General features: G+C 42.4%; 1 protein-coding gene across 27 annotated transcripts in view; it reads left to right on the top strand.

The window, feature by feature from the left end:
• LRRFIP1 (LRR binding FLII interacting protein 1) overlaps positions 1–26808 on the top strand; it is a 167689-nt gene extending 140881 nt beyond the window's left edge. For 24 of the 27 annotated variants that reach the window (XM_073020167.1, XM_073020173.1, XM_073020174.1 and 21 more), the window contains one exon: positions 1707–5319. In XM_073020167.1, the coding sequence (XP_072876268.1) occupies positions 1707–3244 (1538 nt within the window). In that variant the 3' untranslated portion in view covers positions 3245–5319. Of the gene's footprint in view, positions 1–1706; positions 5320–9335; positions 9386–11472; positions 11591–12258; positions 12339–13729; positions 13835–25919 lie in introns of those variants that run through there. The other 3 variants (XM_073020188.1, XM_073020187.1, XM_007966809.3) reach the window with 1 other exon arrangement.
• The last annotated feature ends 213 nt before the right edge of the window (positions 26809–27021 follow it).

Consider the following 27021-nt stretch of genomic DNA (forward strand, 5'->3'; position numbering starts at 1 on the left):
GGGACTCCAGTAGATTAGAGGAGTATTTTATACCATTTTCAATGACCTGATTTGTCATAATTTGTCATAAGAGTTGGCTTTGGGAGGAACCTTCAGATTCTGGCGTGCAACCTGAAGTTGCAGCACGCAAGTGAGGCCTCATCTGTCACTGGTCACCCTCTGCGTTCCAGTGTTTCACAAGGAGGCTGGAATAAGGTCAGGGTCCATGACTTTTCGTTTTAATTTAGAAACTTTCATCTTACTGCTTTTTATTTATGGAAACGTAGACACCTCCAGGCCCCATCTTCTCAGGACTTGCATTCCAGGGAGATACCTCATTCATTATCTTTATGACTATTAAAGAAACACAGCTCTTTTCAATTGTGTAAAAAGTTGTGGCCAATTGCAGTGGCTAACACTTCTAATCCCAATGCTGCGGGTGCCAAGACTGGAGGATCACTTGAGACCAGGAATTCCAGGTCAGCCTGGCAACATAGCAAGATTCCATCTCTAGATATGTATATAATATCTGTATGCCATTGTTGAAAAAAGATAAATAAAGAAATTTCCATCATACCTTTATATGAGCTACCCAAACAGCTAGGAATTTGATTATGCTGCTGTTCCTAAATCTTTGATAACCATTGTGAAATGTTTAAAGAACCAGAAATGTCAGTTTTGAAAGTGGCCTTCAAATGACTTTTGATCACACATTCCTTCAGTAAATAATTGTAGGAACTTTCCAATATATATATTTATTTTAAATCTATATATGTATACTATTTCATTAGTATAAAATGTACATTTAAAGCATATAAAAACATATGCAAAGAAGTTTTAGAGTAAAACTCTAAATAGAATTCCTATTTCCTCCATTTTCCCTGGGATACGGGCACCCCACCATGGAGACCACTGGGCTATAAAATTATCTAGCTTTGACTTTCAGTAACATAGTACTATATCTAATCTGCTGAGGTTTTGTTTGGAGAATCCAAAAATTCCAAAACAGTTTGATGTTCTTTAGACGATGAATAATTTATTTAATTTGCGGTCATCTTAATCTTTCAACATTTGCCTCCTTCTGGTCCTCTCTCCCTAGTCCCTTAGGGAATGGAGCAGAGGTATCAGGGCACGGACACAGGGTGTTTTCTCAGAAAGAATGGTTGAGTCGCAGAAGCCAGATTTCTTTTCATATGAGCTATTTCAAAAGCATCTTCCTTGAGATTGACCTTGAGGCTGCATTTCTAAAAGTGCACTGAATATTCTTTGAAAAAATTACTTGCAAGCTGCTTTTAGGGCTGTGTGACATGCAGTGCAGTTTGACAGCTGCAAAAATACAAGTTGTCGAGTTGTGTGTTGAGAAGTGAGAGTGGGAAATTGCACCTTCAGTCCATTCCTAAACCCATCATTGTGGATTGTTTGGCTGCCTGATCCAGAGTTCTTTCTATTTGTCAAAACTTCACCTTTAAAAATCTGTCCACACAAGATGGCACCAGCAGCCACTCTGGCCTTTGATGTGGTGGCAGTGGCCCTCACTGACCCAAAATTTACTAATGCAACTGCTGCTTTGCCGCACAGAACTGGCAAAGGCTTGTTTCTTGTGACTCTTTGATGACTCTCTTTAGGAATAGGGGTGGGAGGGATTTAGAACATGTATTTACATTCTAATGTAAATTATGTGGCCACCACATCATGGGGTCCCTTCAATTTTCTCAATGGTCTTTTAGGAAGAGCCAGTGAAGTGGAGGTGAAAAATGAAATCGTGGCGAATGTGGGGAAAAGAGAAATCTTGCACAATACTGAGAAAGAACAACACACAGAGGACACAGTGAAAGATTGTGTGGACATAGAGGTATTCCCTGCTGGTGAGAATACCGAGGACCAGAAATCCTCTGAAGACACTGCCCCATTCCTAGGAACCTTAGCAGGTGCTACATATGAGGAACAGGTTCAAAGCCAAAGTCTAGAGAGCACTTCTCTCCCTGAAAACACAGCACAGGCTGAGTCAGATGAGGTCATGGGTGCACCAGATGACAGGACCAGAACTCCCCTTGAGCCATCCAGCTGTTGGAATGACTTAGATGGCGGGAACCACACAGGGAATGTGGGAGAGGCAGCGGCGACTCAGGTTGGAGAGCAGGCAGGCACAGTGGCCTCATGTCCTTTAGGGCGTAGTGATGACACAGTTTATCATGATGACAAATGTACAGTAGAGGTCCCCCAAGAGTTAGAGACCAGCACAGGGCATAGTTTAGAGAAAGAATTCACCAACCAGGAAGCAGCTGAGCCCAAGGAGGTTCCAGTGCAGAGTACAGAAGTAGGTAGGGATCACAACGAAGAAGAGGGTGAAGAAACAGTATTAAGGGATGAGAACCCAATCAAGACAGAAGTTCCTGGTTCTCCAGCAGGAACTGAGAGCAATGGTCAGGAAGTGACAGGTCCAAGTACAGTAGACACTCAAAGTGAATCCTTAGATATGAAAGAGCCTGAGGAAGAAAAGAATGACCAACAGGGAGAGGCACTGGAGTCATCGCAGAAGAAGACAAAGAACAAGAAAAAGAAAAACAAGAAGAAAAAATCCCCAGTACCTGTAGAAACCCTTAAAGATGTTAAAAAAGAGTTAACTTATCAGAACACAGATTTAAGTGAAATTAAGGAAGAAGAGCAGGTAAAGTCTACTGACAGAGAGTCCGCAGTGGAAGCCCAAAACGAGGCGCCTGAAAATCCAAAACAGAAAATTGCGGCAGAAAGCAGTGAAAATGCTGATTGTCCGAAGAATCCTAAAATTAAGTTGGCTGGAAAACTTGACCAAGAAGGCGATGATGTAAAAACAGCAGCTGAGGTGGTACTAGCTGATGGAGCCACATTAGATTTTGAGGATGACACAGTTCAATCATTAGGCCCGAGGGCTGGTGGTGAAGAATTAGATGACGGTGTTGCAAAAGATAAAGCTAAAACAGATGGCGCCACTCAAAGCAGTCCCGCAGAACCAGAGAGCGAAGACGCAGATAGCTGCGCCCTGCCCGAAAATGAAAGTCCCTCACAGGACATTAGCGATGCCTGTGAAGCAGAAAGTACAGAGAGGTGTGGGATGTCAGAACATCCAAGTCAGACTGTCAGGAAAGCTTTAGACAGCAATAGCCTAGAAAATGATGACTTGTCGGCACTGGGAGGAGAGCCGGGGGACTTCAATCCAGAAAGCAGAGAAGATACCAGAGGAGGGAATGAGAGGGGCAAAAGCAAAGAAGACTGTACCATGTCCTAAGCTGAGGCAGGCGGCAGGTGTGGTGCCCAGGAAGTCTGAGTGTGAGGGGCTCTTTTCTCCACTGCCAATGTAAGCAGAATGTTGTAAGTTCATAGAGGTGCACTGTATGCCCATCACCAGGTGATCTACTGCTTTAAGTTATAGACTGTTACTTGTAGATTTCCATGTAATCATTGAGGTTATCACCCAGATTAGAAAGACATATTTGTTACCAGTATACGTTCTAATTGAGAGCATTCCAGTAGTATCAAACAATAATGTCTACTGTTTATAGTCCACTTAATAAAATAGAAGCATTTACCATTTGCCTTAGGCTGATAGGAATGTGGATATTCTTGACCAAATATATCAGCATCTAATTGAAATGACCAAATAGCATTCTTAGACTTATGTATTATGAATATAATTGATATTTAATGTCTTGTTCACATATGTGTATTTTCATATTTGATTTTAAAATGTACATTATAACCTGTATGGTATTTTATTTAAAGGGGATAAACAGCCAAATAGCAAATAGGTCACTGAATGATAAGATTTGCACCTTAGAACAATAGTCATTTTAAGGATAACAAGTAAACGTCTGAAAGCACGAGGGGCTTTGTTTGCCTTCACCTCATAGAAGTCTTTGATCTTGAACCAATGCTTTTGGATCTCATTGTTGATATACCTGAATTTACTCTGTAGGAGATTTTAACTTCACTTCATACTGATGATGTATCAATTTCATTTTATAGAAAGATTTAAAGGTTTTTTTCTGGTAGTGATATATGTCAAATTACATTTCCTACTGCAGTATTTGAGCAGGGACAGTCATTTTTTAAATGTTTTTGGCTGGGCGCGGTGGCTCACGCCTGTAATCTCAGCACGTTGGGAGGCCGAGGCGGGTGGATCACCTGAGGTCAGGAGTTTGAGGCCAGCCTGGCCAACATGGTGAAACCCTGTCTGTACTAAAAATACAAAAAATCAGCCAGGTGTGGTGGTGGGTGCCTGTAATCCCCGCCATTCTGGAGGCTGAGGCTGGAGAATCGCTTGAACCTGCGAGGCAGAAATTGCAGTGAGCCGAGATCAAGCCGTTGTACTCCAGCCTGGACAACAAGAGCGAAACTCTGTCTAAAAAAAAAAAACACGGCCGGGCGCGGTGGCTCAAGCCTGTAATCCCAGCACTTAGGGAGGCCGAGACGGGCGGATCACGAGGTCAGGAGATCGAGACCATCCTGGCTAACACGGTGAAACCCCGTCTCTACTAAAAATACAAAAAACTAGCCGGGCGAGGTGGCGGGCGCCTGTAGTCCCAGCTACTCGGGAGGCTGAGGCAGGAGAATGGCGTGAACCCGGGAGGCGGAGCTTGCAGTGAGCTGAGATCCGGCCACTGCACTCCAGCCCGGGCTACAGAGCAAGACTCCGTCTCAAAAAAAAAAAAAAAAAAAAAAAAAAAAAAAAAAAAACACAAAACAATGTTTTCATGCCTGTAACCCTAGCACATTGGGAAGCCAAGATGGGAGGATCACTTGAGGCTAGGAGTTCAAGGCTGCAGTGAGCTGTGATTGCACCACTGTACTCTAGCCTGGGAGACAGAGTGAGACCCTGTCTCTTAAAAAAAAAAAAAAAAGATTTTGAACCTTAAAATTACTTCTCTTTGTTTGAATTTCTAATCATCATTCAAAAGAGCAGTAAAAAAAGGTTACTTGTTCTTGTACAAACTACTAATTAGACTATAGTAGAATATTCTGAAGAGCTGAATCACTTTTGGTATTTTGGTATAAATATTTTCATTTGTTATGTCCCAGTGTATTCTTATTGGAAAATTCGTGTTTTGATCTGCCTGAAGAAAATATCTGTTTTCTATATAAAGAAACATTTTAAAAATAATTGTAAAGTTAGATTTAAAATTGTAAAATATAAAATCACAAAGGAATGTACCTTATGAATGTTGACATTTTATGAAATTATGTGGATTCATATTACTGTTACAAGATAGAATTTAATGCAAAAAGACCAAAACCTCAATAAAATTTGAGGACATCGTAAGTGTTGTTATGTAACTGAAATAAAAACATTTTATAATTGTACAAGACTGTGGTTCCACTCTTTGGGCTGCTTGAAGTCTGAGTCTGACTACTGTTGTATGTTATACCACCTTTCCAGTAATACCTGCTTGCGGGTTGCTGATTCCCATTGGGGTCCTGTGGAAGACCCACACCTGATGCCCGTCCTCAGTAAGGAATGCACTTCCCTCCTGGCATCGAGCCTGGGGCTAGCATGAGCATTACTGGGAAAATTGAGACGATCGTCTCGCACCATCTCCTGTGATCTGTGGTTCTAATGTGCAGCCTCAGTTGAAAACGGTCTTCATCTGTTGCTGTGCTTGAATGCACCAATACTTAGAATGTTTTGAAGAGTATGATGAAAATGGAAAAAACCTTGACTATTTCTGCTCAAGTGGAGGGTGGTAGGGATGATAAATGCTTGCTAGGAAATCAAGTCCAAGGGCTCTATAGGACTTCACAGGGTTTTAGTTTATGTCTCTAACTTTAGCAAAGCTGCATTCATATTGGAATGCATACTGGAAACAGCTCTCATTCCTACCTTTAAAGGGCTCTTGGAAAGCAGTTCAACAACCAAGGTCACTAAATGGTGAGATCATCAAGCCATTTTAAGTTCTTTCCCATGTTATTCACCAGCACCGTGCAGGACGTTGGGCACACGTCACATCCCTCAGCTCAGCCATCCAGCCGTCTCAGTGATTCACCACTCATTTTTTTAATTAATAAACAGGTTTGATCACTTTGTACATGGAAGGCACTGTACCATTGAACAAGCGGCTAGGACCCAGCCCTCCAGTAGGGAATGGGCAGCTGAAAATCCGTGAGCAAAAAAGAAGGAAAAAGAAAGACTTCTGAGGAGCCAAGCCATTTCTCGATGATTTCAGAGCCTTCGTTCTGAGCATCAGTTATCTGCTCTCCAGTGTAATGACTTTATAGCCAAGCCCAGTAATTGATATTACTGTGAAGGCTCTTAACTTACCAAGAAATGGTTGAGGCTGGGCACATTGGCTCATGCCTATAATCCCAGCACTTTGGGAGGCCGAGGTAGGTGGATCACTTGAGCCCAGGAGTTCAAGCCCAGCCTGGGCAACATGGTGAAAGTCCATCTCTACAAAAAAAATACACAATTAGCCAGGCCTGGTGGCATGCACATGTATTCCCAGCTGCTTAGGAGGCAGAGGTGGGAGAAACATCTGAGCCTGGGAGGTCGAGGCTGCAGTGAGTTGTGATCACACCGCTGCACTCCAGCCTGGGCAATGGAGTGAAACCCTGTCTCGAAAAAAATGAAAGAAAAGAAAGAGAAAGTTGACTTAGCTATACTCCATGTAAGAAGGTATAGAAATATATAGGGCAATTTAGAAAGATTTTGGCGTCAAAAGATTCAAACTCAGAAAAGAATCGAAAGGTTGCCTTCCAGCCATATCCCCAGAGGAACTTAGACCACTGGGGTTTCACTATCATACAGAATAGAGAAAAACATTGGTTACTGACACCTGAAATCAAAAAGCATGGATATTTTTCAGTCCCAAACCCGAACATAGCTCCCATATATAAATGTAAATCTTCCTTCAAAAGTATAATTAAGTATAATTATGGGTGTCTGTCAAAAATACAGAGGAAGATGGATTTTGAATTATAGGTGGTTATACAAAGGTTGGACAGCAATCAAGTTTTTAAACAGTTTTCAAGAATGACCTTAAAAGAGATGTGTGACCTTGGTCACTTTCCATAGTTTTTAATACTTGCAGTTAACAGAAGGCCTGATGACCTGACACTTAAGTTTCCACTATCACTAGGACCCTGAATGCTAATTCTGGGGAGTTTAGATGGTTTGGGGTTCCTGTTTTCTGTTGATAGACTCCCTTTCTGGGAGACCACCCCCTAACCCTGTACAGCATGCCACCCATGGCCACCCGCCAAGGGAACACAACAGTAAGATTTGTTCCAGACGTCTGGGCCCCTAAGGGAAAGGGAGGGGTGTCTGTGTGTGCATGTATTATGTTCAGAATATGTACTTGTTCAGTGTGATAGTTGTACATGGAGAAAACTTTGTCTTTCAAGAAGAAAATCCTTCTGTTCTCTTTGTCCCTATCTACTGCCTCTCTTAAATATTTTTCAACATGTGAACGACTGGTGGCTCATACAGGGAAAAATTTCCCAATTATACAGACATTATAAGTCTACCAGTGATGTGCCACTATTTATTCAACAAATTAGACGTGGTGGTTTTTAACGCTATGAAAACTAGTACTCTTATTTTCTTCATGTCAAATTATTTTGCTTCATTTCTTTTTCTGTTTTCTTCAAACTCTTTCGTTCTTGTTTTCTTCTCCAAGCCTCCTTTAAAATTTCTCTTCCTTGAAAGTTTCTTCTCTCTCTATTTTTAATATTCTCACTATACAACTCAATGTCAGTTTACCTATATCGATTTTTCTTGCGCTCTTATTACATTTTAACAGTTACTTTCTAGTGCTTATCTAGAATATTTGAAGTTTTCTAGAAGAAAACAATAATTTACTATAGATACTTGAGCTTCAAGATCACATTCTGATATATTCAGTGTTTCTTATGATGCCTGTAGTTTTTGTATGTAGGAGTATTAAAACATGTAAGAAAATGAATAGTGATACTGGACAAAAGAATCAGGTTTATAACTGCAAAAATGTTTTTTTTCAGTGTTGGGTGGGTTACGGGAGGGAAAGAGTAAAACATCTGTCAGAAGTAATTTGACTATAAATTAAAATAGAACTCAAAAGGATGATAAATTTAATTTATATTGTGCTTAATATTATCTGGTGTTTTACTGTGCCTTTCAAAACAACAACTTAGGATCTTCGGAAAACATAATTAGAGAAAAATGTAACTTGGATTAGCATGTGGCTAGATGATTTTTTAAATGAAAATGAAGATGCATTTTATATGAATTATTTTCTTTTCACATGGCTAATCAAGGTTGGTTTTTCATTCTGCGAAGAATCTAGAGGTAGACCACGTGAGAGCAGCATCCCAGTGGGCTAAGAGCTTTGAGTCAGGGTCTGACTCAGAGGTGTGAGTTTAGATCTGGAAAAATAGTGGGTGCCCATTAGGGGCATGTTCCTGTGGTTGGGCTGCAAGGCCTTAAGAAAATTGCTTAGTGGTTCTAGACCTCTGAGCCTCATCTATCGAAGGAGGCGTAATGAAGCCCACCCATAGGGCTTCCAGAGCTGAAACAAGCTAATGATGTCAAAGCTGCTAGAACTGTACCTGTGTCAGAGTGAGTGTGCAGCATACATTATCACTGTCATCACTCCAGCATTCTGACTGTGCCTTTACACTAGTGTGGGATTTTGCCCAAACCTCTAAACCCTCCCCAAGCTGTGGTTTCCCCCACCCAGTCCGAAGACTGTAGTACTTGACCCTCCTTCAGAGAGATGTTTGGGTAATTTATAGACACTTAACATTTATGCATCTTTATATATCGGGGGTGGGAGGAATTACAGACACTTAAACCATTGCTGCCTTCTTCCTCAAAAGAATAACACCTTTGATAACTGGGTTAGCAGAGGTGTTAGTGGACTTAGGGTTGTAAACAGATAGTCACAGCACTGACATCGATGAGTCTATGACAGACATTAGAAAGATAAAGAAATCTGGGATGTAAACTCGGAAAGGCAAGGCTGTTCAAAATGTTGGTGCTATTGAACTGGGATTCTCGGTGTCTGTACATTGCTCATGATGTTAAACCATGAAGCCTGTGAGATCTTGTGTTGCAGCGCGGTTTGGCCCTAGCGTTCTTGCATGCTAACCTAAGGTAGAAGATTAGCAGCCTGTTTGCATGCAGCCGGATGCTGCTCCTGACGTGAAGCATGTTCTGGGAGGTTGACCCAACCCCCCTTGGCTGAATTCTTCCCCCGTCCTGTCTGTGGCCTCATTCACCGTGGTACGTGTATAACTACTTCCATCATTCATTTCACTAACCTGAACGATCATTCTTCAGTTTAGCAATGTGCTGAAAGGCGCGGCACACGGATTCACCTAAACCTGTGTCTTTCTGATTTCTTTAGATATTAGGTTGAAAAAGCTGGTTGATGAACGGGAATGCTTATTGGAACAGGTAACAATCTTTTTATTACTTTACCGGTTCTTGAACAGGGCACCTGAAACCACCTGCCCATCCTTCCTTCTTGCTTACTCAGAAAACCCCTAAGTTAATCATGCCTGAAAGTCATTATTAAGCCAACTGGTGTTCTTAAGATTGTTATCCAAATAGAACATCAGAGTTAATATTTTCATCCAAAGAGAACATCCTGAGTCACACGAGGTTTAATGAGGATGTCTCAAAGGCCCAAAGCCATGGAACTGAATTTGGTACATTTTACTGAATTGCTACTTAAAATAAATATAAATATCAATCATTAATAATATTAATGATTAACCATTGAGAGGCAAGGGCATTACTGAGTCATTCCAAATAGCACTTCCCTTGTCCATATGGGTTGTTTGTCCATAAAAGTCAGGTTTGTACTCTTGGTGAGCAGCACCCCTCTCTCACAGGTATTTCTTTGTTACAGCTCAACAAAATTGTTTTAACCATGTTTATCTTCATTGCTGTCTCCTACCTCAAGAAGTAGCGGGCCAGGTGCAGTGGCTCACACCTCTAATCCTAGCACTTTGGGAGGCCGAGGCAGGTGGATCACTTGAGGTCAGGAGGTCAAGAGCAGCCTGCCAACATGGTGAAACCCCATCTCTACTAAAAATACAAAAAGTAGCCGCGCGTGATGGTGGGCACCCGTAATCCCAGCTACTCGGGAGGCTGAGGCAGGAGAATCGCTTGAACACAGGAAGCAGAGGTTGCAGTGAGCCAAGACTGCACCGCTGCACTTCAGGCTGGGTGACAGAGCAAGACTCCATCTCAAAAACAAAGAAATCCTGAACAGTTGTCCTATTTTGGATCTTTTCATATGCAGGATAGTGATTACATCACTCTACAACCACTTTCCTCTAATTTCTCCTCATAAGCCTAATCAAATATATTTGCCTTACTTTCTACCATTCTGTTGAAGATTCTCCGAAAATTGGAGAAAGCACTAAAGATGGTAGGAAGATTCTCCTGAAGTTCCTGTGATCTTTTGAAAATATGCGTTCATGAGTTCTATACTTACTTCCTTAAAGCAGCATGCACTTTTGGTTTGTTTTTAATTAGGGGTCTCCTATGCTTGGTGTGTGGAGTAGGAAGGCAGGTGATCACCTGCAACAATTTTCATAAATTTAAAGTTAAACATGAAAAGCCCCCGGAGACCCCACCAACTAGATGCCAGAAAGTTCTGTAGTCATTGACTGTTAACTGCAATTCCAAGTATATGGTCAGCCCTCCACATCCATGGGTTCCATATCCATGGATTCAACCAACACAGATTGAAATATAAAAAAACACACACATACAAAACTATAAATTCCACAAAGTTCCAAAAAGCAAAACTTGAATTTGCCCTGCACGGAGTCCTGCACTGAATCCACGCAAATGAAGTGAGTTGTAGGCGTTGTATTGGGTGTTAAAAGGAATCTAGAGGTGATTTAAAGTGTACGGGAGGATTCATGTAGGTTTCTGCAGATACTGCACCATTTTACATCAGGGACTTGAGCATCCACAGATTTTGGTGTCTGAGGGGATCCTGGAACCAATCTCCCACAGATACCAAAGGACGACTGGACATGATTCTGTCTTGCTTAGAGAAGGGAAAGCTAGCTAGAGGCCACCTCCCTGAAAGCTGGCAAACCGCCTCTGAACACACCTGCAGCTTGCCTGGACTCTGAGAAAGCACTCGACTTTTGGGGGACCTAATTACAATATATCGGAGCCCAGAAGGCTCCAAGTGGCCCTTTCTGGTTTCTTAGTAAATAAAGAGAAAGTGAATAGCACGGTGACTCACTGAGTCTTAAACATTGCAGGTATTTCATGTACAGTCTCCTCCTGAGTCCTAGAAGAATTTCACTTTAGAAATGACTTTTCTCCCAGAGTTACAGTGTAATTCATTTTTCATTCATTGTACATTGAATTGTATTTCTGAGAAGAGTACTGATGGACAGAAAGTTCCTTCTGTCAGTTGACATGCTGCTTCCTTTCTGATGGGCTCTAACTTCAGCTTTTTGGTTTCACTCAGAATAGAGAAATTAACATATTTTACTGGCGGGTGTTTTCAGATTAAGAAACTCAAAGGGCAGCTGGACGAGAGACAGAAGATTGGCAAACTAGACAATCTTCGATCTGAAGATGATGTCTTGGAAAACGGGACAGACATGCATGTAATGGACCTACAAAGTAAATGTCAATTCTTGTGTAGAAGTAAATGCTTTCATATGTGCCGCTTTAGTATACTTGTGCTGGCAGAGAAAACTGTCATGGCAAAGAATGCCCTCATTCCCTCTCATCCCCACAAAAGCCCTTGAAAATAGAAGCATAAGGATGGGTAGGTGGACAGAACAATGCTGTTTCTCTCTGAGCCTATGAAATAGAACAGGTGCCCAAAAATGTGCACCAAGATACCACCACATGTTGTGCTGATGGAAACCACATTTACTTTGCTGGATACAGCCATCTTTTGATCTGTTGATTATATGAAAAAAAAAAAAGAAAGGCTTTTTTAATGCCAATAAACTAGAAACAGTCTTAAGGAAGATAAAATTATGCCCAGTCTCTCTCCCCCCTTTTCCCTACCCCCCCACCATTTCTTTGTTTTCTTTACTCATAGGCACTCTCTTATGTGGGGTCTGCTGCCCCAGGCACAGGGGCGGAAGGCACTTTCCCAGCCTGGGTTCATGGGGAGAGAGTGCCCTCTACTCTCAGCTCTGGGAGGTTGTGGAGGCAGGGCCAGAACTAACAGATTTGCAAGATGATTACAAAGTAAGGGCTTGGTTCCCAGTAGCTATTGTTTTAATATTTGAAAAGCCCAAGAGCTTAACAGATTTTCCTTCTCTTTCAACCTTTAGGGGATGCCAACAGACAGATCAGCGACCTCAAATTTAAACTTGCAAAATCTGAGCAAGAGATAACTGCATTAGAACAAAATGTACGTGTAAGCAACAACGGGCAGAACTGATGATTGACTGGAGTTTTACTTGCTAGAAATAGCCCTGAAAGGCTGAGGACCAAAAAAAGCCAAGATTTTTAGAACCAAAAAATGTCCTGAGAGGGATAAGTTAGGACAGCAAGTCTTTCCATCCGTTTCTTACAGAGAACAAGTAGGAAGGAAAGAATTCTTAGAATTTAAGTTGTTATAGTAGATACTAATCCTTTATCAACAACAGTTAGTTGTAGAAAATAGCTAATGTGGCTTGGGAGTGTTTTAAAATTTTGTTCTTTAAAAATAATGTAGTTAATTGGCCAGGCGCAGTGGCTCACGCCTGTAATTCCAGCACTTTGGGAGGCTGAGATGGGTGGATCAATGAAGGTCAGGAGTTTGAGACCAGCCTGGCCAACCCCATCTGTAACTAAAAATACAAAAATGAGCTGGGCATGGTGGCAGGCACCCGTAATCTCAGCTACTCAGGACGCTGAAGCAGGAGAATTGCTTGAACTGGGGTGTCTGAGGTTGCAGTGAGCTGAGATCACACCACTGGACTGCAGCCTGGGCAACAGAGCGAGCCTCTGTCTCAAAAATAAAATAAATAAATAAATAATTTAGCTAACTAACAAACCACATCATCTGGGACATCCCTCTTGCCTGGGCTTTTAGCCTGTCTCTTGCAGCAAGGCCAGCTCTCCCTGGTGTCTAGACACAGGGCACTCCTGCCTCTAGCACACTGGGCCCTGGGGCAATTTTTTTCTAGCTAGAAAGAGAGGAAAAAAAACAGGGTATGCTTGGCTGGAACTTTGTGGGATGTTTATAGAAACAAAAATGAGAACAGCTCCTGTAGAGATGATGCGTGCTTTTGATTGCAGCAGAATGAAGGTGTCCGGCAGGCCTGCGCTGCTGCGGTCTGTCATCTCAGAATCTTGGCTGGGGAATGCCATGCCTAAGCCTCCTCCTTTCACTCCTCACCCTGTCCTTTCCTCCTCCCACCCCCACCACCCCAGGAGATTAGACTGGAGCTGAGGTCCTGGTGGAACCCATCCCTTACCAGTACCATTCTGCCTGGACATACTGTTCTGTTTCCAACAGAGCAGCCCCACACAGTGGGAGAAGCAGCAGGCAGCAAGGCGCCAGCACTGCGGAAACGACCCTGGTGGACGGGGTCAGAGGAAATGGGTCCCCATCGTGTCAACACGGGGTCGCCCAGAAATAAGAACTAATAATAGCTTGCTTGGCTCAAACCCACACCATAGTCCAAAATGTTATAAGTATATACATGGTGTATTCTCCCATTTTATTAAATCACACCCTTTGATATCAAAGTAAAGAAACTGAAGAAAGAAAACAGGCCTATCAATTTATACATACGGTTTTTTTCTACCTTTTAGGTAATAAGGTTAGAAAGTCAAGTATCACGTTACAAATCAGCGGCTGAAAATGCAGAAAAAATAGAGGATGAACTTAAGGCGGAAAAACGGAAACTCCAAAGAGAGGTAAATTTCCTAGGCAATTTCTAGGAAGAGAATGGCTGCAAGTATTTCTCTAGTGGGAACAGTACAGGGAGGATTTACTACTGTGACATCTGCCCCTGGGCTGGTCATTGTCAGATCATCCCACACCACTCTGCAGTCTGGCGTCTTAATAAAGGAAGGCATGACTCAGCCAGTTAGTGCTTAAGGCCAGACCCTTGTTGGCATCAACTAGTTGACCTGTCAGTTTTGAGCATCTCCTATAGGTCTTGTCCATAAACATCAAGGTAATGAGATAAAGGAGTAGCCAGGCCTCTTATGCTCCGCATATTTTTTGTGTCATGCAGAATGAGCCCAGGTAGAGGAACCAGGAGCCCATGGGCCTGCTGTGGCCAAGAGCTGGGTGTGGCACCAGGGCCAGGCCACAGCTGCCTCAGGTCACCCTGTGGAAAGTGCCCTTGAGAAACTGAGCTGCTGTCACTCCACCTGCTGGTCACACTCCCAAATTACCATGCTTCCCAATTAAAACACATATTTTACCTTACTGAAGACACTTGGCAAAGTTGTTCGTTCAACAGATATTTACAGCATCCATTGCATGCCGAGCATGGGTTCAGGTGCTGGAGATGCAGCTGTGACCTTGACAGAAAGAAGTCTCTGCCTCCATAGAGCCTACGCTCTGGAACAGGGAGGTCAATAAAAGTGACCACAGGCAGCAGAGGGGCTGGGGTGCAGAATGGCCCAGGCCAGGGCAGTTCTAGGTAGGTAGCCAAGGAAGACTTTCCTTCTTGTGGCATATAAGAACAGGACTGAACAGCCCAGGGAGTGAGCCAGGCGGACCTCGGAGAAAGCCTTCCACGCAAAGGATCAGCACGTGCAGGGGAGCTTGGGGCAAGGCACTGCCTTTGTCAAGGAACAGTCAGAGCGGTGAGCAGGGGGTGAGGGGGCAGAGGGAGCAGTCGGAGCACCCCAGCCCATGAGGCAGGGCCGTGGAGGCCATGGACAGGACTTGGGCTCCTCCTGTGAGTAAAGTGGGAGCTACTGCAGAGTTTTAAGCAAAGGAGGGGCTTATGTTGATTTATGTTTCAATAGGATCACTCAGGCTGGGCGCGATCGCTCACGCCTGTAATCCTAGCACTTTGGGAGGCCGAGGTGAGCAAATCACTTGAGCTCAGGAGTTCAAGACCAGCGTGGGCAACATAGTGAAACCCTGTCTCTACATAAAGTGCAAAAAAAACAAATTAGCCGGGTGTGGTAGCCTGTGCCTATAGTCTTAGCTACTTGGGAGGCTGAGGCAGGAGGATTCCTTGAGCCTGGGAGGTGAAGGCTGCTTTGACCCATGAGCGTGCCACTGCATTCCAGCCTGGGGTGACAGAGTGAGACCCTGTTTCAAAAAAAAACAAAAAAAAAAGGAAAGAATCACTCCTTTTGTATTTAAACTATAGGAAAGGGACTATGGAGGAGAAACCAAAGATGCCATTTCTCTCCTCTTTATTTTATTTATTTATTTATTGTTTTTTAAATTTACTTTATTTTATTTTATTTTGAGACAGAGTCTGACTCTGTTGCTCAGGCTGGAGTGCAATGGCACCATCTCGGCTGACTGCAAACTCTGCCTCCCACCTCACCCTTCCGAGTAGCTGGGATTACAGGCACCCACCATCATGCCTGGCTAATTTTTATATTTTTGTAGAGATAGGGGTTCTCCATGTTGGCCAGGCTGGCCGTTTTTGTAGAGATAGGGTTTCTCCATGTTGGCCCCTGCCTTGGCCTCCCAAAGTGCTGGGATTATAAGCATGAGCCACCACGCCTGGCCTTCTCTCCTCTTTAAAAATCATTTTTCACCCACATGCCCCTCCATGCCACCTCAGTTCTTAGCCCCTCACCAGCAAAGTGTGCAACCCCTTGAAAATGCTATCAGAGCCTCGGGCCCTCCCCTTCTTGGAGCCTGACGTGCACACCCTCACACATACATGTATATGTGTATATATACATGTACATACACACATAAATACTTTTGACCTTCTTAAATCCCACTTATCAGATAATACAATTGTGTTATTGTTTTTCATCACCCATGTTTGTTTGACATAGCTACATTTTGGCCATTTTATATGTCTTTCCGGCTAGTGTCTCAGACTGTACTAGAATCATTTTCGTCCTCCCTGAAGTACATACTGTAAAGGTTCTTTTAGAGCAGACTTCTTGGTGGTAAATTCCATTTTTGTTTATACCTGTTTTTGTTTCAGCCTTGTTCTTGGATGGTAATACTGACCCTTTGCCTATTCTAGAAAATCATTTTCCTGAAGATCCTGGGAGTCGGTTCTTCACCCGCAGTTTAGCTCGTGCATCTGTCCACATGAGTGGGACCCAGTGGCGGCTCCTGTGCCCTTCCCACGCTCCAGATGTTCCTTCTGCTTCCCTGGTGCACCCCTCAATGTGCCACTCTTGCTGCAGCCCATATGTGTTGATGTAGACTGTTTCAGTTAGCAGTGTTTCACATTGCCATTATGATTTATGGTTTTAACCCAGGAGTGAGTTACTTTTTTTTATATATACTTTAAGTTCTAGGGTACATGTGCACAACGTGCAGGTTTGTTACATATGTATACGTGTGCCATGTTGGTGTGCTGCACCCATTAACTCATCATTTACATTAGGTATATCTCCTAATGCTATCCCTCCCCCCTCCCCCACAATAGGCCCTGGTGTATGATGTTCCCCTTCCTGTGTCCAAATGATCTCATTGTTCAATTCCCACCTATGAGTGAGAAAATGCAGTGTTTGGTTTTCTGTTCTTGTGATAGTTTGCTGAGAATGATGGTTTCCAGCTGCATCCATGTCCCTACAAAGGACACGAACTCATCCTTTTTTATGGCTACATAGTATTCCATGGTGTATATGTGCCACATTTTCTTAATCCAGTCTGTCACTGATGGACGTTTAGGTTGATTCCAAGTCTTTGCTATTGTGAATAGTGCCGCAATAAACATACATGTGCATGTGTCTTTATAGCAGCATGATTTATAATCCTTTGGGTATATACCCAGTAATGGATGGCTGGGTCAAATGGTATTTCTAGTTCTAGATCCTTGAGGAATCGCCACACTGTTTTCCACAATGGTTGAACTAGTTTACAGTCCCACCAACAGTGTAAAAGTGTTCCTATTTCTCCACATCCTCTCCAGCACCTGTTGTTTCCTGACTTTTTAATGATTGCCATTCTGGCTGGTGTGGCATGGTATCTCATTGTGGTTTTGATTTTCATTTCTCTGACGGCGAGTGATGATGAGCGTTTTTTCATGTGTCTGTTGGCTGTATGAATATCTTCTTTTGAGAAGTGTCTGTTCATATCCTTTGCCCACTTTTTGATGGGGTTGTTTGTTTGTTTCTTGTAAATTTGTTTGATTTCTTTGTAGGTTCTGGATATTAGCCCTTTGTCAGATGAGTAGATTGCAAAAATTTTCTCCCATTCTGTAGGTTGCCTGTTCACTCTGATGGTAGTTTCTTTGCTGTGCAGAAGCTCTTTAGTTTAATTAGATCCCATTTGTCAATTTTGGCTTTTGTTGCCTTTGCTTTTGGTGTTTTAGATATGACGTCCTTGCCCATGCCTGTGTCCTGAATGGTATTACCTAGGTTTTCTTCTGGGGTTTTTATGGTTTCAGGTCTAACATTTAAGTCTCTAATCCATCTTGAATTAATTTTTGCATATGGTATAAGGAAGGAATCCAGTTTCAGCTTTCTACATATGGCTAGCCAGTTTTCCCAGCACCATTTATTAAATAGGGAATCCTTTCCCCATTTCTTGTTTTTGTCAGGTTTGTCAAAGATCAGATGGCTGTAGATGTGTGGTATTATTTCTGAGGGCTCTGTTCTGTTCCATTGGTCTATATCTCTGTTTTGGTACTAGTACCATGCTGTTTTGGTTACTGTAGCCTTGTAGTATAGTTTGAAGTCAGGTAGCGTGATGCCTCCAGCTTTGTTCTTTTGGCTTAGGATTGTCTTGGCTATGCAGGTTCTTTTTTGGTTCCATATGAATTTTAAAGCAGTTTTTTCCAATTCTGTGAAGAAAGTCATTGGTAGCTTGATGGGCATGGCATTGAATCTATAAATTACCTTGGGCAGTATGGCCATTTTCACGATATTGATTCTTCCTATCCATGAGCATGGAATGTTCTTCCATTTGTTTTGTGTCCTCTTTTATTTCACTGAGCAGTGGTTTGTAGTTCTCCTTGAAGAGGTCCTTTACATCTTGTAAGTTGGATTCCTAGGTATTTTATTCTCTTTGAAGCTATTGTGAATGGGAGTTCATTCATGATTTGGCTCTCTGTTTGTCTGTTACTGGTGTATAAGAATGCTTGTGATTTTTGCACATTGATTTTGTATCCTGAGACTGCTGAAGTTGCTTATCAGCTTAAGGAGATTTTGGGCTGAGATGATGGGGTTTTCTAAATATACAATCATGTCATCTGCAAACAGGGACAATTTGACTTCCTCTTTTCCTAACTGAATACCCTTTATTTCTTTCTCTTGCCTGATTGCCGTAGTCAGAAATTCCAACACTATGTTGAATAGGAGTGGTGAGAGGGGGCATCCCTGTCTTGAATTGAAAAATTCAAAGGGAATTTTTCCAGTTTTTGCCCATTCAGTATGATATTGGCTGTGGGTTTGTCATAAATAGCTCTTATTATTTTGAGAAACATTCCATCAATACCGAATTTATTGAGAGTTTTTAGCATGAAGGGCTGTTGAATTTTGTCAAAGGCCTTTTCTGCATCTATTGAGATAAAAATGTGGTTTTTTTCTTTGGTTCTGTTTATTTGCTGGATTACGTTTATTGATTTGCATCTGTTGAACCAGCCTTGCATCCCAGGGATGAAGCCAACTTGATCATGGTGGATAAGCTTTTTGATGTGCTGCTGGATTCGGTTTGCCAGTATTTTATTGAGGATTTTTGCATCGATGTTCATCAGGGATATTGGTCTAAAATTCTCTTTTTTTGTTGTGTCTCTGCCAGGCTTTGGTATCAGGATGATGTTGGGCTCATAAAATGAGTTAGGGAGGATTCCCTCTTTTTCTATTGATTGGAATAGTTTCAGAAGGAATGGTACCAGCTCCTCCTTGTACCTCTGGTAGAATTCGGCTGTGAATCCGTCTGGTCCTGGACTTTTTTTGGTTGGTAGGCTATTAATTATTGCCTCAATTTCAGAGCCTGCTATTGGTCTATTCAGGGATTCAACTTCTTCCTGGTTTAGTCTTGGGAGAGTGTAAGTGTCCAGGAAATTATCCATTTCTTCTAGGTTTTCTAGTTTATTTGCATAGAGGTGTTTATAGTATTCTCTGATGGTAGTTTGTATTTCTTTGGGGTCGTTGGGGATATCCCCTTTATTATTTTTTATTGCATCTATTTGATTCTTCTCTTTTCTTCTTTATTAGTCTTGCTAGCGATCTATCAATTTTGTTTATCTTTTCAAAAAACCAGCTCCTGGATTCATTGATTTTTTTGGGAGGGTTTTTTGTGTCTTTATCTCCTTCAGTTCTGCTCTGATCTTAGTTATTTCTTGCCTTCTGCTAACTTTTGAATGTGTTTGCTCTTGCTTCTCTAGTTCTTTTAATTGTGATGTTAGGGTGTCAATTTTAGATCTTTCCTGCTTTCTCTTGTGGGCATTTAGTGCTATAAATTTCCCTCTACACGCTGCTTTAAATGTGCCCCAGAGATTCTGGTATGTTGTATTTTTGTTCTCATTGGTTTCAAAAAACATCTTTATTTCTGCCTTCATTTCGTTATGTACCCAGTAGTCATTCAGGAGCAAGTTGTTCAGTTTCAATGTAGTTGAGCGGTTTTGATTGAGTTTCTTAGTCCTGAGTTCTAGTTTGATTGCACTGTGCTCTGAGAGAGAGTTTGTTCTAATTTCTGTTCTTTTACATTTGCTGAGGAGTGCTTTACTTCCAACTATGTGGTCAATTTTGGAATAAGTGCAATGTGGTGCTGAGAAGAATGTATATTCTGTTGTTTTGGGGTAGATAATTCTGTAGATGTCTATTAGGTCGGCTTGGTGCAGAGTTGAGTTCAATTCCTGGATATCCTTCTTAACTTTCTGTCTCGTTGATCTGTCTAATGTTGACAGTGAGGTGTTAAAGTCTCCCGTTATTATTGTATGGGAGTCTAAGTCTCTTTGTAAGTCTCTAAGGACTTGCTTTATGAATCTGGGTGCTCTTGTATTGGGTGCATATATATTTAGGATAGTTAGCTCTTCCTGATGAATTGATCCCTTTACCATTATGTAAAGGCCTTCTTTGTCTCTTTTGATCTTTGATGGTTTAAAGTCTGTTTTATCAGAGACTAGGATTGCAACCCCTGTTTTTTTTTTTGTTTGTTTTCCATTTGCTTGGTAGATCTTCCTTCATCCCTTTATTTTGAGCCTATGTGTGTCTCTGCATGTGTGATGGGTCTCCTGAATACAGCACACTGATGGGTCTTGACTCTTTATCCATTTTGCCAGTCTGTGTCTTTTAATTGGACCATTTAGTCCATTTACATTTAAGTTTAATATTGTTATGTGTGAACTTGATCCTGTCATTATGATATTAGCTGGTTATTTTGCTCGTTAGTTGATGCAGTTTCTTCCTGGCATCGATGGTCTTTACATTTTGGCATGTTTTTGCAATGCCTGGGACCAGTTGTTCCTTTCCATGTTTAGTGCTTCCTTCAGGATCTCTTGTAGGGCAGGCCTGGTGGTGACAAAATCTCTAAGCATTTGCTTGTCTGTAAAATATTTTATTTCTCCTTCACTTACGAAACTTAGTTTGGCTGGATATGAAATTCTGGGTTGAAAATTCTTTTCTTTAAGAATGTTGAATATTGGCCCCCACTCTCTTCTGGCTTATAGAGTTTCTGCCGAGAGATCTGCTGTTAGTCTGATGGGCTTCGCTTTGTGGGTAACCCGACCTTTCTCTCTGGCTGCCCTTAACATTTTTTCCTTCATTTCAACTTTGAGTGAATCTGACAATTATGTGTCTTGGAGTTGCTCTTCTCGAGGAGTATCTTTGTGGTGTTCTCTGTATTTCCTGAACTTGAATGTTGGCCTGCCTTACTAGGTTGAGGAAGTTCTCCTGGATGATATCCTGCAGAGTGTTTTCCAACTTGGTTCCATTTTCCCCGTCACTTTCAGGCACTCCAATCAGACGTAGATTTGGTCTTTCCACATAATCCCATATTTCTTGGAGGCTTTGTTCATTTCTTTTTACTCTTTTTTTCTCTACACTTCTCTTCTCGCTTCATTTCATTCATTTGATCTTCAATCACTGATAGTCTTTATTCCAGTTGATCGAGTCGGTTACTGAAGCTTGTGCATTTGTCACGTAGTTCTCATGTCATGGTTTTCATCTCTATCAGTTCGTTTGTGGTCTTCTCTGCGGTGATTATTCAGTTATCCATTCTTCTATTCTTTTTTCAAGGTTTTTAGTTTCTTTGCACTGTTTACATAGTTCCTCTTTTAGCTCTGAGAAGTTTGATCAGCTGAAGCCTTCTTCTCTCAACTCGTCAAAGTCATTCTCCTTCCAGCTTTGTTCCGTTGCTGGCGATGAGCTGCATTCCTTTGGAGGGGGAGATGCGCTCTGATTTTTTGAATTTCCAGCTTTTCTGCACTGCTTTTTCCCCATCTTTATGGTTTTATCTGCCTTTGGTCTTTGATGATGGTGACGTACTGATGGGGTTTTGGTGTAGGTGTCCTTTCTGTTTGTTAGTTTTCCTTCTAACAGTCAGGACCCTCAGCTGCAGGTCTGTTGGAGTTTGCTTGAGGTCCACTCCAGACCCTGTTTGCCTGGGTATCAGCAGCGGAGGCTGCAGAAGATAGAATATTGCTGAACAGCGAGTGTTGCTGTCTGATTCTTGCTCTGGAAACTTCGTCTCAGAGGTGTTCCCAGCCATGTGAGGTGTGAGGTGTTGGTCTGCACCTAGTGGGGGATGTCTCCCAGTTAGGCTACTCAGGGGTCAGGGACCCACTTGAGCAGGCAGTCTGTCTGTTCTCAGATCTCAGCCTCTGTCCTGGGAGAACCACTGCTCTCTTCATAGCCGATTTTCCAGGTGTTGTATGTCTCAGTTTCCCTTGGCTAGGAAAAGGAATTCCCTTCTGCCTTGTGCTTCCCAGGTGAGGCGATGCCTCGCCCTGCTTCAGCTCTCGCTGGTCAGGCTGCTCCCACTGACCAACATAGACTGTCCGACACGCCCCAGTGAGATGAACCTGGTACCTCAGTTGAAAATGCAGAAATCACCCGTCTTCTGTGTCGCTCATGCTGGGAGCTGGAAGCTGGAGCTGTTCCTATTTGGCCATCTTAGGCACCCCCCTCCTTTACTTTTTTAAAATGTAAATTTTTTTCATTTAACTTTTTTTCTTTTTCCTTTTTTTTTTTTTTTTTTTTTGACACAGAGTCGCACTCTGTTGCCCAAGCTGGAGTGCAGTGGCACAATCTTGGCTCACTGCAACCTCCACCTCCCAGGTTCAAGCGATTCTCCTGCCTCAGCCTCCCAAGTAGCTGGGATTACAGGTGCCTGCCACCATGCCCAGCTAATTTTTATATTTTTAGTAGAGACAAGGTTTCACCATGTTGGCCAGGCTGGTCTCGAACTCCTGACCTCAGGTGATCCATCCGCCTTGGCCTCCCAAAGTGCTGGGATTACAGGCGTGAGCCACCAGGCCCTGTCCATTTAACTTCCTAGCTTAATTTTGCTATGGTCAGAGAACATCGTCCCTGTTATATCTGGTCTTTGAAATTTGTCAATACTTGCTTAATGGCCAATACATGATTCGCTTTTGTAAATTAAATGTCTCAAATTTGCTTAGGAAGAATGTGTAGTCTCTGATTTATGGACGCGAAATTCTGTATACGTCCACTGATCAAACTTGTGAAGTGTGTATTCAGATCTGATTTCTTTTGTCTGCTTAAGTTCTCAGTAGCTGATAGAGACTTGTCAAGCTCTTCCATAAGATCAGGGTGGATTTCTCTCATTCTCCCTATTTCTCCTATATATTTTGAGGCTATTGATACTAGGTGTTTAAAATTCTGATATCTTCTTGATGAGTTAAACTTTTTGTCATTTTGTAGTGACCCTTTTGGTCCCTGCTGCTGTTGACCTTGTCGGGTATTCACGTGGCTGCATCAGCTTTCTTTTGGTTAATATTGTCCACTTCTGATTTTTCCATCCCTTGGCTTCCAGTCTTCCCTGTGTTGTCATGCTTTAGATGATCTCTTTTAGATGCATATAGCTAGGTGGTGGTGGTTTTTAATTGAATCTGAAAACTGCGTATCTTTTTTTTTTTTTTTTTTGAGATAGAGTCTCGCTCAGTTGCCCAGGCTGGAGTGCAGTGGCCGGATCTCAGCTCACTGCAAGCTCCGCCTCCCGGGTTCACGCCATTCTCCTGCCTCAGCCTCCCGAGTCGCTGGGACTACCGGTGCTTGCCACCTCGCCCGGCTCGTTTTTTTTGTATTTTTTAGTAGAGATGGGGTTGCACCGTGTTAGCCAGGATGGTCTCGATCTCCTGACCTCGTGATCCACCCATCTTAATAGAGCCTTTAGTCCATTGTTATTGGTATATTGGGACTTGTTTTCACCATCTGACTGCGGATAACCATTTGTCCTGTCTTTTGTGTGTCCTCTTTCTCTCTCCAAATATAAACTTTATATTCAATTTCTATTCTTTTCAGTGATCACATATTGGGTATTCTTATTTGACTTAAAAAAAAATTAAAATTGAACACTATCTTTACTCCCCTCCTGTAAAATAGAAGGACTTTTGAGCACCTTAGCTTCACTCTTCTGCCTGACATGCACACACTCACACATATGTGTATATGTGTATGTATATATGTACATCCACACATAAATACTTTTGACCTTCATAAATTCCTCTTCTCAGATAATACTATTGTTTGTTGTTTTTGCTGTTTTATATCGCCCATGTTTGTTTGACATAACTACATATTGGCCATTTTATATGTCTGTCATATTAGTGTCTCAGACTGTACTAGAATCATTTTCCTCCTCCTTGAAGTACTTACTGTAGAAATTCTTTTAGAGCAGACTTCTTGGTGGTGAATTCCCTGTTTTTGTTTATACATTTTTTTGTTTCATCCTTGTTCTTGGACAGTAGTGTTGAGGGACATGCAATTCTGTGTGGTGGTCATTTTCCTCAATGATTATAGCCATTATGCTACCATCTGCTGGCTTCCATTGAGCTGTTGAAAAAGCTGTTGTTTTAACAGTGGGTCCTTTGTAGGGGACCTTTTTTTTTTTCTTCTGTAGTTTCTTTTAGGTTCTTTGTCTTCGATTTTCTACGGTTTTACTGTTAGATGTGGTTTATTGGAATCTTTCTGCTTGAGATACATAGTGTTTCTTGGATCTATGAAGTCTTTTTAAAAATTTATTTTGGAAAATATTCAACCATTAACTCTTTAAATAATTCCTCTTTTTTAGTCTCTCCACTTTCCCCTCTGGAACTCTAATCAGAGGATGTTAGAAATTCTCATTGTCTCCACATTTTTTAACCATCTCTTTTTCATATTTTCTATCTCCTTACCTCTCTCTGTTGCGTAATGCCTAAAGTTTTTGCAAAGATTATCCAGTTCACCTTTTTTTTAAAAAAGTATCTTCATTGTTGATAGTTTCTTGCTGCATGTTCATGTATGCCCTCTTTTTAAATTGTATTCTTATTCTTTAAATATTTCATACACAGCTGTTCTATTTTCTATATCTGACGATTGAAACATGTTCAGTCTTTGGGGGTCTAATTCTGTCATTTATTGCTTCTGTTGACTCTCACTCAAATGGTTTGTCACCTTAGTGTTTTGTGAGCTTATGCGTGATTTTAATTTGTAGGAATACTCCAGGCTTAACTTGTGGAAACCTCCTGCAAAAAGGGCTTGCTTCTGCCTCTGCTGGTGAGATGGGGGCGGGACTTCTGTCCCAGGACCCAAACAACCTTCCTTGAGTGTTTTGGGTTGAAAGCAAAGCTGTAGACCCTTTTCTTGTGACCCTCCAAAACCATGTTCTCCCAGCTTAGGGCACCCCCACTCTGCCGTGCTGCCTGTGGGGCCAGATGATGTCCTGCTAATGTGGCTTCTATAGCTTGTCTTCTGCCTGACTCTCAGGCTCCATGGCCCTGGCTCCCAGATGTGGCCGTCTTGGCCTCAGGCATTCCTGCCTTGGACTCTGGCTGCCAGAGCTATGGGGACCACCTCCTCCATGCAGTCCAGGCTCAGCTCTTGTTGTTTGTGGTTGTTTACCTCATGCCTCACTTACCTTTTGTGAAACCATCGGAATCCCCGCTGGGCGTGGTGGCTTATGCCTGTAATCCCAGCACTTTGGGAGGTCAAGGTGGGTAGATCATCTGAGGTCAGGAATTCAAGACCAGCCTGACCAACATGGTGAAACCCAATCTCTACTAAAAATACAAAAAATTACCTGGGTGTGGTGGTGTGCACCTGTAGTCTCAGCTACTCGGGAGGCTGAGACAAGAGAATTGTTTGAACCCAGGAGGCGGGGGTTGCAGTGAGCCAAGATCACACCATTGTACTCTGGCCTGGGCAACAGAGTGAGACTTTGTCTCAAAAAAAAAAGGGTGGGGGGAGGCGTGGGGCGCTGAGTGTGGTGGCTCATGCCTGTAATCCCAGCACTTTGGGAGGCCAAGGTGTGCAGATCACAAGGTCAGGAGACTGAGACCAGCCTGGCCAACATGGTGAAACCCCACTCTACTGAAATACAAAAAATTAGCTGAGCGTGGTGGCACACACCTGTAGTCCCAGGAGGCTGAGGCAGGGGAATCGCTTGAACCCGGGAGGCAGAGGTTGCAGTGAGCCAAAATCGGGCCACTGCCCTCCAGCCTGGTGATACAGCAAGACTCTGTCTCAAAAAAAAGAAAAGAAAATCATCGGGATCCCCAAGAGTGTTCCTTCTATGGAGTCCAGTTGTTTCAGAGGAAGGGCATCATGAGTGACCAGGGTCCAAGTTATTTTATTTTTCAGTAGGATTGGAATTTTGGTAACACAAAACCCTGTTATGTTTGGAGGAAACAAGTTCCTCAAAGCTCATTGCTTTTTCCTCTGTTCCCAGCTCCGCTCTGCATTGGATAAAACAGAAGAGCTCGAGGTGAGCAACGGCCACTTAGTGAAGCGTCTGGAAAAAATGAAAGCAAATCGGAGTGCACTGTTGTCCCAGCAGTGAATTCCAGCTCTGAACAGGCAACTGGTTGGTGACTGGAGAGCATTGTTTCATAGGCTTTTCTCTGTCCTGTCTGGGAGCGCTGCTTCTTCCCCTGCCTTCTGAGAGAAGAAGACCGTGGCAAGCTTAGCACTTAGGGGCTCCCGTGCCATGGCTCACCCGAGGAAGCCCCAGCAGCCACCAGGTGCCTCTGTGTGCAGACCCCTGGCCCGGGCTGGGGCCGACGCTCAGAACCTGCAGGTACTTCATAAGCACATGGGGGCCTCGAGGGAGCTCTGTGTCTGACCGCACAGCAGCCTCTGAATGCCACTGGAAATGGTGATCAAAGTAAAGATTCAGTTGGGACTTGAGTTCTTTTTTTTTTTCATGTGTCTTGCTGAAGATTAAGGGGAAATGTTACAGTGTTGGTACTTCCTTTCATGGCAGAATCTACAATTTGAGCGACTTCAGTAGTATCTCTTAGTCTACGCTTTTCATACACAAAACACTGTGGAACCACAAGCCATTACCAAGCAAAACTCTTTCACTGGAAACAAGGGGGCAGTCTATTAGTAAAAGTGACCTTAAGAAGACTCTTTACAGGCAACAAATGAAGATTTTCTAAGGGATTTTTGCATCAGTTCAGTCATAGGAATACTTTTTTCCAGGGTAATTAGGCAAAGCTTCACTGAAAATGACAGCTTTTCATTTGCATTATTTAATCCTTATATTTGGAATTGAAGTTGTTAACTTCTTTTAAAGAATGTACTATTAGAAAAATTAAAAGTGAAATGTTGAGAGACTTCAGCAATGTGGTTTTAATTTTTTTCCACTGAGAAAGAAGATCTTTAATTTCATATTAACGGTTCTGTATATTTTGGGTCTTTTTTTATTTTTTAAGAATATCAAATCAATTCATTTTTCTTTCCCTATTTTTTAAAAAAAGGTGTTTTCACAGAATGAGTGCACTTAAAAAGTGAAGTGAAGAAGGAGGTAACAGTAGAGATGATGGCGA

The sequence above is a fragment of the Chlorocebus sabaeus genome, chromosome 10 (genome assembly GCF_047675955.1).
Source record: "Chlorocebus sabaeus isolate Y175 chromosome 10, mChlSab1.0.hap1, whole genome shotgun sequence".
Lineage (NCBI taxonomy): Eukaryota > Metazoa > Chordata > Mammalia > Primates > Cercopithecidae > Chlorocebus > Chlorocebus sabaeus.